This window comes from Herpailurus yagouaroundi, unplaced genomic scaffold (genome assembly GCF_014898765.1).
Source record: "Herpailurus yagouaroundi ecotype Mexico unplaced genomic scaffold, PumYag 187, whole genome shotgun sequence".
Classification (NCBI taxonomy): Eukaryota; Metazoa; Chordata; class Mammalia; order Carnivora; family Felidae; genus Herpailurus; species Herpailurus yagouaroundi.
In genome coordinates, this window is record NW_024412418.1 from 24,751,475 (window position 1) to 24,765,072 (window position 13,598).

The 13,598-nt window shown below is 34.7% G+C and overlaps 1 protein-coding gene across 3 annotated transcripts in view; it reads right to left on the minus strand.

Annotated features, from left to right (window-relative positions):
* Nucleotides 1–13,598, minus strand: part of ANO3 (anoctamin 3) — a 422,003-nt gene that overhangs the window by 96,576 nt on the left and 311,829 nt on the right. For all 3 annotated transcript variants that reach the window (XM_040495589.1, XM_040495590.1, XM_040495592.1), the window contains 3 exons: nucleotides 10,245–10,289; nucleotides 4,818–4,949; nucleotides 2,334–2,440 (listed from right to left, as the gene is read on the minus strand). In XM_040495589.1, coding sequence (XP_040351523.1) covers nucleotides 2,334–2,440; nucleotides 4,818–4,949; nucleotides 10,245–10,289 — 284 coding nt within the window. The remainder of the gene's footprint in view (nucleotides 1–2,333; nucleotides 2,441–4,817; nucleotides 4,950–10,244; nucleotides 10,290–13,598) is intronic.

Consider the following 13,598-nt stretch of genomic DNA (forward strand, 5'->3'; position numbering starts at 1 on the left):
AAAAAAAAAAAAGAAAGAAAACAAGTTTCAGAAGGATATTGGTCTTGTGAAATCTTTAATAGTGAACCAAAGAGACAAACAACAGTATGTGACACTTCTTAAAATCTCCTCCATCTCAGTGACAGTGTAGTGAAATGGACATTCTCTTACTGTCTTTGTAAGATTAGATATTGGGAAATTTGGGGAGAATAACTTTTGTTGCAGTATTATTTACAGTGGTAAAGAATAAGATCATTGTACATCCAAAATTGGGAAATCATTTAATTATTATGGTACATTTATATAAGGTGCTTCGTAAATAACTTCAATTTATTGAATGCCTAGAATAGAATACTGTACAACTATTTACAATGTTTCAGACATACTAAACAACTTGATAAAATATTCATAAATACTTTCAAAGAGGGACAGAAAATCATAAACACTGCATGACTCTAATGATATATATACATCATATATTATACATATATATAACACAACATATATACATATGTGTGTGTATATATATATATATATATATACACACACATCATTATTAGAATCATGCAAGTTTATTATGTATATATTCAGTATCATTTTGGGAGAGTGACAACTGGGTTTGGGGACTTTTAATTTTATTTTTATACTCTTCTGTGTATACTGTATGTTCCACAAAGGGCATAATATGTTTGCAATCATTTGAAATGTCATAAAGACTACATAAGCAGATAATGCCATCATTTAGACACACTTTTAACTTGTATTCTGGATTCCTCTATTTTTATTTCTTATGTAGAAAACTAGGTGTCAATTTTTTTTTGTACGGATTTAGTGTCTAAATTAGCTATTTTGACTACTCTGCAATAAATAAATTATTATTCAGAGGAGAACCAAAGTCTGAACTTTCCTTTTTAAAAAAATGACTTGACATAGTACATTTGACTTCTGTGGCACTATATTTTAGTACAATTCAGTAGAGACTGGTCCAAGTTTTCAGTGTGTGTCAACTTTTCATTTGTAAGGATTTTAGGACATAACTAACATTGAATCTCTTTCATGTCTTGTAATTTTCACCTTAATAAGTAAAAGACCAGCTCGACTGTTACCCACTGTTTTCTGCTCTGCACTACATAAACTGCAATTTCATTTAATTTTTCTAGGTGAAATTTTCTTTTGCAATATACATGTAGTAGTATCATACCGCTACACATTTAAACAACACAGAAATTCAGAAAGTTAAAATTAGCTGTTATTTCACCTTCTAGAGATAATTTCTAAAAAGTTGTATATACATTCTTTCAGACTTTTATCTTTTTATGAATGTGCGTTTAGGAAATGGGATTACATTAGACTTATAGTTTGTTGTTTATTTGGGGTTTTTTAGACTTACAGTTTTTAATCTGTCCGTTTTTTCACATGACTATACATTGCAGATTTCTTTCAAAGTCAGTAAATGGAGAACTAACCACTAATTTTCAATTTCCACAAGTAAGGGGTCTGTGTCGTATGCTTTTTGTGACATATAGCATATAACAGATGTTTGATAAATTTGAGTCAAGAGTTAAGAATTGAGTTAAAAGAAGACCATGGGGGATGGTAAGGGGGAAAAAAAAGTTACAGAGAGGGAGGGAGGCAAATCATAAGAGAGTCTTAAATACTGAGAACAAACTGAGAGCTGATGAGGGGTGGGGGAGAAGGGAAAGTGGGTGATGGTCATTGAGGAGGGCACCTGTTGGGATGAGCACTGGGTGTTGTATGGAAACCAATCTGACAATAAATTTTATATATATATATATATATATATATATATACACATATATATATATATAATATAAACAAATAAATATATATATGGAAAATAATAATGCAAAAAAAAGAATTGAGTTAAGAATAACAGTTTTAAATGGATGCATTTATGGCAACAAAGCTAACTTTTGTCAGTGCCTAATGATGGACAATTAAACTGTTTACAATTTTATTCTACTCTAGTCTTTGTTTATAAAACAAAGCCACTATTAACAAACTTCTACATATATTATTATTCAAAAGTCTGATTATTTCTTTAAGAAAATTTTCAATAAATGAAATTTCTGTTCCAAAGTGTTAGCACTCTTCATGTTTTGATAGGATACATATGGCTAAATGCCCTTGAAGAAGCTTTTGTTGTTATTGTTTTATTTAGTTCTGTTTTACTGAAAGGCTGAAGAAGAGAATACTTAGAGTTTGTGCTCAATGCATTATATCCTCATATTTAACGCATGAGGGCAAAGCTTCAGATGTCAAAATAAATATTTCTGGATATAATTAGTAACAGCAAATTCTACCCTTTCTATATTTTTAATTAGTGTTCTTACCCACTTTTGATATTCCATTTTCATATTTGGTGTGCTGTAGCATGTGATAGACTATCCTGCTTCGAGTAGCATTACTGAAGAATGTGTCCTTATTGTTTATTATGAAGCTGTTAAGATAAGGGATTTGTTTTAATATTCAAAGCAGAGCAGAGTTCAGCAACAGTTACAAATTCGTAGGTCTTCATCCATCTGTTTTCCCATTAAAACTAATGCATGAGAGGTATAGTAAGTCAAACCATCCTCTTAAAAAAATCAATTGGCAGAGACAAAATATACTTATAAATAATACAGACATTATCAAATATCCATTTAAGTATCTTTCAGTTTATAAGGAAGCTTGGATGTCCTCATATTTCTTGTTTAGCATGAAACAAGGACAGCATTAGATTGTCCATTGGCTCCCGTAAATTTTGTACTCCCTTAAGCAATATAGTGCCAAATAGAACACATTAAAAATTGATATCATTTGCCCATACCACACCTTCCAAGCTAATTTGTCTTGTTTTTAGAAGTTCAGCAACGAGTGACAATAGTTCTCCCTTTCCATTCATGCCCTGTACTCTACCCAGGTAGGAAGCTTTGCAAAGAGGAACCATATTAGAGCCAATGAGTAAAGAGCAAAAGGGTGGTCTTGACAGGAAAAGAAGGGTCTGTTTTAGCATCTACTTTGTCATATGCCGGGAGCCTCAAAAAAATGGAAGCATGCTCAATTTCTACCGCTTCCTTTTTCCAGTTATCTCTGTGACTAATAATCTGCCATTTTTTTTTTTTTGGCACTTAGTACTGAAGTATTAGGTCTTCTATGATTCTTGTTTTCTCTTTACCATCCATATTCAAATAACTGCTGAACTAATCAACTTTTCTACCTGAACTGCCCTTCTCTGGCTTTGAGCTACTAGGTCCTACTGCCTAGGTTATGAGAAGAATGTCCTCTTAACTGGCTGTCCAATTTCCAACCTGACTTTTCCAGGATAGTTCTGATTCTTAGAGCACTCCTACTTTTAATGTTTCAGCATTACGTGCATAATTAAATTTTTCATTTTCTTCTCAGGTTTCCATTTTTGCATTTCAGCCTCTCCTTCAGTCTGATCCCCTACAGCTCTGGCTTCTTGCATCTGATTGTTCAAATTGTAGAATTTATCACACCTTAAAACGTCACACTTCTTTTGCTGTCTCGGCATTTTGCTGTCTCTAATGTCTTTCTCCCCACCTCTCTCCACCTTCCTCCACATTTTTACCTGCTGAAAAGGACTATCTTCGTCAAAAAGGCTTCCTAGATCCTTTCCTCTGGATGTAGCTTCCCCCTCTCTTGTACAAACGTGCATTGTATTTGTGTCTTTCCTAACATGTTGATTTTACTCTGCTTTGTTTCACGCTAATGTGTATACTTGTCCATTTTATTAGCCTCCAGGATTTTGATATTGAGCTTTTTGTTTTGTACCTGGCTATGCACCAAGTTACTATAGCTGCTCTGTGCTCTGTTAATTCTAATAATCAGAAGCAGTGTCCACACACTTCTTTTACCATCAGATTGGTTCAGAATTCCGTGAACAAATATTTCTTTAGAAGGTTAAGTTCAATTTTTTCATGGAGTTGCATTATAGAGGGAGAAAACACATGGTATATAAATTAACAAATAAGTTGCAGTCCCTGTCTTCACAGTATTCCCAGTGTAGCAGGGCAGACAGAAATGTAAAGTAATAATTAGATAATATAAGATAAACATAAAGATAGGGAAATGCACAGTGTGAGACATTGGAGCATTGAGAGGCAGTATGAAATGGGATTCTGGACCACTGGACATGTTACAGAGGCAATAATTAATGGGAACTCTCTCCTCCCAAATATTTGATTTAATTCATTTGTTTCATCCTGCCTCTCAACATCTATAAAGACAGGGACTGTGTCATATCCTCAATTTTTATTATGAAAAAACTCAATAAATACTAGTAGAATGAATTTAGGAATAGAGACTTGTTGGGATGTAGACAAAGAATTATGCAACAAGTCCCTAAAAAAATTCTCATTCATCTTAGTTTCATACAATTAGACTCAAGTGGATTAAACTAATAAATACATATTAATTATATGTAATTATATATAATTTATTAATTAGAATAATCCATATTCAATCATGTTATTTAATAGCAATTCTATTCATATTACCATTACTGTTACTTTAACTGGGTATTTACCACCATCATAATTATTTTGAAAGAACTGGGAGCTAGACTGTTGGCCCATGAGTTTACAATTAATTATATTCATTACTTGAATGTCCCTAAATCAGCTGATCAGGAATTAATAATGCTCACTGAGTGCCATTGGTAAATTAAGTATAAAAATGTTTTAATAAAATGATACATTCTCTGACTTATTTGGCAAACAATGGAACTGTTCCACGGTATTTTTACTTTATCAAAAACTCCTGGATACTGAAAGGTATCGAGGCAGGTGGTGGACGAAAAAGAAATGTGAACTTACTGGTGAATCCGTGCACGGCTGAAGGGGCCTGTATAGCAGTCTGATTCCTCCAGGTGTGGAAAAGCTGACTTGTCGAGAACCATTGGGTTTTGGGACATCCATTTTTTTATTCTTCTAAAATAATTTTGCACACTGGAACAAAGTCACATGAACTAGATTAGGTTGCATTCCAGAGTCATGTCTACCTTCCATCACCATTCCGAGGTGGGGGGGGAGGTGGGGGGCGAGGAAAGGAGTTCCAAAAAGACAGTCATACCCACACACGTGCATTTCTTTTGTTCTCACACAAAAGACATAAATTTCAAACCAAACCAAAACTTGCATTTGCTTAAAGTCAGTGTAACTAGGTTATCCTTATGCAAAATATCTTGTGGAAAATATTAAAAAATCATCATATATAGAGACAGTGGTAGGAAAGAGCATAAACACAATAAAAGTAGCATGATACATCTATCAAAGTTGTGAGTGCATAGATGTATGTATGTATACCTATACATATGTAGCTATCGATTATTCCCTGACTCTTTGAAAAATCTACAGCAATGTGGCCCTACCAAAAAGAAAAAAAAAGAAAGAAAGAAAGGAAAGAAAAAAAAAAAGAAAGAAATGAGTACAACACACCCAGCAGAGCTGTGAGTCTCTGCCTTGATAGAAACAGCGAGGGCTTTGGAGTCAAGCAAAACAGTTCAAAGGCAGCATGGCGCCACGGGAGCTGTGCGAACTGACAGATGTTACTTAACTTCTTGCCTCAGGTTCCTCACTCATCAAAAACATATTGACTTTGCTGGAGACTTGTAAGTTGGTGTCTTCTTAAGCTTGATTATTAACAAGTTGAGGCAAGGAGCCTTCGCAGTACTTTCAAGACTGATGGGCAAACGAATCCTCTGAAGATCTTGGTAAAAAGCTAATTCAGTAGGCCCAGGGTGGGGCTTAAGATCCTGCATTTCTAAGTACCTCCCAGGGGATGCCCATGCTGCTATCCACTGGCTGCACTTTGAGTGATGGGTTTAGCACAGACACTAAATATATGACATTAAGATACTGTTTCAGGAAATTTTACATCAGGATACTTCTTCGTTCGGTCTCAGCTTTAGATTACAGTCATAACCCAGTTCTTATGTATACATACTGACTGGAATCATCTTTACTTTACAAAGAAAAAAAAAAGCAAAAGAAAGAGACATAGACTCCAGAGATTGATTCTGAAAACTTAATTCTGAGTGACTATAGTAATTATGTTTACTTAAAAATAGCACATTATTTACACACCACTTACAAGGTTCCATCTTTACCAATGTTGGGGCTCTTCTGCAATAGCAAGAGTCAAAGTAGCAGGAGAGAATAGTTTCCTAGACAAATACAATGCTTCTTAATATCTGCTTGGTCAGCTCTGCTTATGCTTTAAAAAATTCAGTATAGCAATGTTCAGGCAGCTAACAGTGTATCTCATAATTATTTCATTCAAATCTGTCATGGTAAAATTAGTATGAATCATTTGAAATAGCAATCAATTCCTGACCTAAAGTTTGGCATGTGGAGAGTCTGGACCTTTCCTTTGCCAGGTAGGTTATCATATAGATGCCAAGTCATTTTTGGTTTTGGAGGGACCAAAGAATTACTTTCTAGCCTAGAATAATACATGAGCAATATCTGAGGTGTTCCCTTTGCTTCTTCTCATGATAACAAAAGCTTCCGAAATCACAGAATATCTCCATATTTCAGTGACTAGTGCACAGACACTTACAAATTACTGAATGGATTATATAGCAATCACTCCAGCTTTTCAGACTTAGCACAGTGAGGGAAACAATGGGGTAGAAGGTGGAGGATGAGCGTCCCAGGACCTAATTTGTCAGTTACTGAAATTGGCAAATTCAATCTTGGAGTTTCAGGCTCCTCATCTCTAGAGAGAGGATGTGACTCTATCTGTCCTACCTTGTTAGGTGTCTGGAAGGATCAAATAGAAGGATACATTCTTACTGGACTTAGGAAATGCTGATGAACTACAGATCCTGAGGGCCTCTCTCTGACCACATACAAACATATTAGAAGTGGAGGTGAACTTTAGAAACATTTAAAAAATAAAAAGGCTCTCACGCCATCACTGATTTTCTACAAAAATAAACAATATTATAATTAAGACTTTTCATATACACTTCCCACGAGGAAGCAAATGATTCTGATAGTGAAATGTGGTCAGGTCTGGATTTGAATCATGGGATGCAAAATTTTGGATTATTACTCAATTTCCTTGATTCTCATTCAATTTTCTCCTATCTTAAAAGGTGGGATATTTTGAGAGTTAAATATGTAACACCTGAATCCACCCAGTACTCACTAATGTTTATGATAATAATAAGGAAAGAGAGTGTTACTACTCTGTCTATTAGTATCAGTCTCACCAACACATCACCAACATAATCTAATGCTTTATCTACACTCTAGCGAATCTGTGTCACCTTGGCCATCTTACGGACTCAAGACTTCATGGATGGCACATTGTGGAGATGACTCCTAACTAAAGGAGCTTTAAGTTCCTTTGCTAACATCAATGGAAAGCAGAGAATTCTTGGAAATTGGTAAGATATCTGGTTAAAGGGCCAAAAGAACCCAGTCAGAGCACAGGCTCTACCCAACCAGCTGTGAAAGCCGGAGAATGAGGCACAGGGTGGTGCAGAGTGGTGATAATGGTCATTTATTTTACCTGATCTGCGAAACCAGTTACTCTTTGTTCTGCCTCCCTGAAGGGTTATTTTGAAGATGCCTTGGTAACTGAATGTGAAAATGCTTAGTAAACAAATGATAAATAGCAGCAATAATAAAACTACAGCCATTTTCTATCAAACTGCCAGGAGAAATGATGATCTTGAAAAGCTGGATAATTGCCTGTACATTATTCACCACCTAATGTTTACTGGTCAAAATACCCATGCACAAAATATCTTTCCCACTCCAATAAAGGAAAAGCACAAGTGAAATCTAGGTGAACATAACTGATTTTAATTTCTCTCTTTCCAACTGTATACAAATTAGGTTTTAAATTTTTATAACGATGGTTGTCACCACACACACACACACACACACACACACACACACAAAAGAAAGCGAGAAAACACTTAAATTTCTTCTCCAAAGTTAAAGTCTGAAAAATATCAAAATCAGTCATTTCCTTAATTGAAAGTCTACACTCAAGCAAATAACAGGACATTCTCTTTCTCAGTTTAGTATGTCATATACATTTATAAATGCCCGTCCTATTTATTTGTACCCTTCTCACATGCATCCAAAAAGTCAGTAAATACTTATCACTATTTGTAGTAAGTAAATTGTAAATACTAGTAGTAAATACTTACTACTATTTTGTAGTAAGTAAATTGTAAAGAGGTAGGTCATAGTAATGCTTAAAGTAGTTTAAGAATTATTTGGAATAATATAACTGAATTTTCATTTTGTGAAATTAAACAGAAAATAATAATAAATACAAAAGATAATAAAACATATTATGATATACAATATGGTGTTTATTTTTCTAGTTTACTTTTAAGTTTGACCAAAACAGAAAAAAAATACTTTTTCCACTATTAAAAATGTTTTCTATAGAGTCTAATATACACGTTTATCACACATTCCAAAAGCAAATGCACACTAAAACTAGATTATATAATGTTACATAGAAATTCGTTGCTATTTTAATATACAGGGTTTTATCCTTCTGCAAGTCTCTGAAAGAAAGATGTTTATCAGAAAACTCACTAATTATGTAGTAGCAAAATCTCACTAATTCTATACAGCACACTGAACTTAACCCAGATGTGTTATCAATACATCCAACATGATGCAGGCTCATGTAGAGAAAACAAAACAAAACAAAAAACCCTCTGCAGTTGTAAATTTGTATTGTTGTGACATTCCAATGACTTTTACTTTATTATAGAAAAATAATTTTGAAAATCTGCTACACAGACGAGGACCAAATATGTCCAAGGGAAATGATAAAAACTCATTCTAAATCTGACCATGTTGGGGCACCTGGGTGGCGCAGTCGGTTAAGCGTCCAACTTCAGCCAGGTCACGATCTCGCGGTCCGTGAGTTCGAGCCCCGCGTCGGGCTCTGGGCTGATGGCTCAGAGCCTGGAGCCTGTTTCCGATTCTGTGTCTCCCTCTCTCTCTCTGCCCCTCCCCCGTTCATGCTCTGTCTCTCTCTGTCCCAAAAATAAATAAAAAAACGTTGAAAAAAAATTAAATCTGACCATGTTAACCTGACAAACAGAAAAGTCTGACCTGGCTAAGGAGCATAAATAATAATTTTATTATTTTAAAGAGACTTTTAAGTACTAGTTCCATTAATATTCATTCTAACTTCAAATTTTTCCCCCTATGATTTACTTTTCCTGTCACCTGTTCCTACCACATCTAAATTTAATGCTTAAGAGAGTCCAACATTCCCCTATCCTAAAATTAAACTTTTTCCTATTCTAATGTTCCAAATTATATTCAGACACTTTCTTTGGTAAAGGAATTACATTTATGGAATCCCTTCCTAAAGCATTCTGATATTCACACTATATGATTCTAGTTTTGTGTCATTCTGATTGTAATATCCTGCAACATTATTCAATAGAGTGTATTTTGTCACATTGACATTCCGCTTTCGTTAACGAATTCTTTTGCAAGAAGCAGAAAAACAGCCAAGTGTAAGAAGCCTTTTGTTTCTAGCATCCATTAAATGAAAGCTCATTTTCCTCAGTGAAACAGGGCCAAGGTGATTCAGGTGGGAGAGTTTCTCCTGTCTCAAGGTTGTGGTTTGATTAATTCCTTTGTCATAGCTACTGTTACCACAATATTTAGAGAGAAGTTTTGAGATGATGCTCTTGAAGAAAAGTTTGTTTTGAATGCTAGAATATGAGAGGCAGCTCTGTTGGTGAAATAAGAGTAGGTTTGTGATTCAAAAAGATGCTGTGTGGCCTTGATAAACCACTTTGTCACTCTGGATGCTAGTCTTTCCTTGACCACCTTTGTCAAATAAGATATTTGAATTAGCCAGAAGATTTTTGCCCTGTCTGTTCTTCTATTACTCTAGTGGGTCATCGTTTACCCATCAATCCTGGTTTTATAACTATTTTTTACATTAAAATCTCCTAAGAGGCTAACTGGCAATTAAAATCCTCCTGCCACAACATTACATCAAGAGAGGATTCCAGAAATGGCAATGGTAAGTAGAAAAAAAACTAGATTATCTTATTGTAAACATGGTTAAATTTGGTGTAAGTCATTTTGGAAATTGTAGAACAAATCAGAAAAGTTTTTCTTCCTAAAATTTACAACTGCTGATGTGGGTAATTAAATGTCTTCTTTTTATTTCTTTTTCCCAAATGACAGTGGTATATAGAAAGCATGGTTGTAAACAAAATATACATCACCACTAACCTGCCCATTGATTTGCTGCTCCGGTCAGTGTAATAGCATTTTTTCCTGAAAAATAATGGATACAGCTGAAGAGAGTCACGTGAAAAAAGAGAAACCAGTGAGTGACTACATTCAATCACATTGAGTATTTTAGCACTCCAACTTCCGCCCGCCTATGAAATACATGAAATAAGCCAATATAATAGAGTCAGAACTCTGAATATGCCTTGTTTTAATTTCAGAATCTAAGTTAATAACCAAAGAATTCTGATACATCAATACATCACTTTTGAATATTTTATTTTTAAGTCCATATTTTGACTCTGTCTTCTGCTACACAATGCATAGTAACTGGATCATTGGCTTACATGTTATATGAAGTCTTTCATTCATCCATCCATCCATCCATTTATATTTCTATCCATCTAAACATATATGTAATGAATGCTTATTATTTTGCAAGGTGTGTTAAAGTATAACCATTAAAAATTTAGACAAAAAAAGAGGGTATCTACCCTCAAAGAGCTTCCTTTATAGTTGCAAAGACAAGTGATAGCTATAATAAAGTGTGATAAGGCAGGAAAACAGAGAGGGCTATGCGTGTACATTGGAACAGATCTCAATTAGTATTTGTAGATGAAGGAGAAAGGAATCAGGCAAATCTTCTTAGAGCATGTGTTTTCTGTGTTGAATCTTGATACATGTGTAAGAGTCATCCTCTGAATAAAATACTTAGGACATTCTTGACATAATTATAGGAGCAACACCAACTATTGCAAGATTCAGGAAACTGCAACTACTTCAGTAATCTCTGAAGTATAAACTGCAAGTTGAGCATAGTGGTAAAAGGGATGATGAACAGGCACAGATAACAAGGGGTCCTACCACTGATTCTAAGGTTTTGGATGAATTACAAAGGGAAAACATGGAGTATTTTGTTTTAAGTAGGTGTATACCATGTCTGATTTTAAACAAACTAAAAATTCTGGTGACGGGGTTAATTCAACTCTTAAAAGATTCTTACCACATCCTCATTTTGGAGCGCAGGAATCTCATAGCCTGGGCCTTCTAAAATGACTCTTTATCCCCACCCACCAAAACCTATTTCAGAGGATCAGTAAATTCCTCCCTGTGTGGTATATAGAAAGCAGGGTTGAGTCAGGACAATCAATATGTGGTCCTAACTGTGTTATTAACTGCTTAGAAAAGTTGAAAACCTTCTGTACTACTGCATTTCATTGCAAACACTGGTTATATTGCTAGAAAAGAATTTTTTTCAGTTGTCCCTGCCATACCTCAATACTAAATTCAAGTGTGGAATTTCAAGGTTTGCTACATCCATCTTAAACTCATTTAATTATCTCCCCATTTCATTTTTTCCAATATACAGAAATTTGCGTGCATACATAATTCGATCCCCATTGGAATATAAACCCATCTTCTTTCTGAACTTCCTGTACACAGATTGGCTTGCATTATTTAGACATCATTATATAACTGATCACTGACTATCTTCTACAGGAGATTGGGCTTCTTGAAGATAGTAGTTTTATTTCATTTCACTTTGTATTCCTGGTGTATACTTGGTACATCATTTGATAAACAGTAAGTGCTCAGATGGCTGATAAGTGTTTAATTTACAGTTGAATATATTTCCTTCAAGGCCTGAGACCACTTTGCATTTAATAAACATTTGCTAAATGAGGTATTATATATATATTTTAAAAGCTAAAAATGTAGAAATTAGTTTAAAATAATTTTCAGCACAAAAAAATCTAGGACTGTTATTTAGAGGAGATAAAAATTATAATTATTGACCATAGGTATGGTGAGGTATATTAGAAAAGCAAGGGAGGGACGTTTGGATTAAACACGATTCTACATTTATCTTATTGCTCCAGTTTGAAATTTTTCATAAACATTTTTTTGAAATGTTTTGGGAACAATAAGGAAAAATGAAGGAATGAAGTTATAAAAAGTGAATATACATACTTTTTAGACCATTAATATTATGAAAGCAAATAAAAATTAAGAGACTCACTTTTCCCAAATAACTAACACTCTAATCCCCAGTCAAATTTAGGGTAAACTATGTGGGACAATTATTGCTGTTGTGTCCTCTTACTTGAGGATTGGATATTGCTTATCTGTTTGGCTATATTAAAGGATGGGATTTCCTTCTGTCTTTACAATCTGTTGGAGAATTGCCTGTGATGCACATCACATTCTGATTTAATGCTTATTCATTAGTACAAGTGTTTTCCTTCTCGTCTACCTTTGTGAAGTTTTCTGGGTTGGTGACGTTTTGTTTTTCTCCCAACAATACACAAGTGTATTTTTAATCCTTGAAATCCATAATAACTTGCAATTTTCCTTAATTCTTCCTCACAAATGAACCTGCAGGACCATATCATTTTCTACCCATAATCCTCCACCTTGTTTATTTATCCTCCACCTTTATTAATTACATATTATTCATAGATAGAGCTTTCTTTATTTTCCGCTGAATTTTTCATTTGAAAGATTCTACTATTTTATGCCTTGCATCAGGACAGCATCGATCTACCTATCTACCTACCCACCTATTTACAACTGCCACTCAAAACCACAATTGTTATGTGAACCACTGTTTCCAACCAGTATTTCACACAGCCACGGGGCTGAGGGAGATGGGCAGTCACATGGGTGGAACCCTACGTCCCCTGCTCCTTGTCAAACAGAACTACTTCACTCTTTAATTGTTGTTAATGTTTATTTATATTTGGGAGACAAAGAGAGGTACAGTGTGGAGCGAAGAAGGGTCAGAGAGAGAGAGAAAGAGAGAGAGAATCCAAAGCAGGCTCCAGGCTCCCAACTGTCAGCACAGAGCCCTATGCAGGGATTGAACTTGGAAACTGTGAGATCATGACCTGAGCTGAAGTCAAACACTTAACTGACTGAGCCCCCCAGGCACCCCAGAACTATTTCACTCTTAATTATTTCATATATTGGGCTGTCTGAATGTTCCTATGCTATTTTAGTTTTGAGTGAAGGATCCTTTGCATATAAAAGTGATCTAAGTTTAATCCCAATTATGATAAAAATATTGTTCTTAATGTTTTAAAAACATCTCCCTCCCTCAAATCTACTGTGTTTAAAATATTTATGGGAGAAGCTTAAGAATCCCATCAGAGAACTCAAACACAGAGCTAGGAGATGGCTGAGTTGGCTTACAATATGTTTGACTCTTTTCATATGAAAGTTAAGAATGAATAAGCATCATCTTTGAACCACAAGAAAAATAATGAAAGCAGGACATGATATTTCTGGAATGTGGAAAACACAGACTAAGTCCTTGCTGATAGGACAAAAATAAGAAAATTTGAACTATTTTTA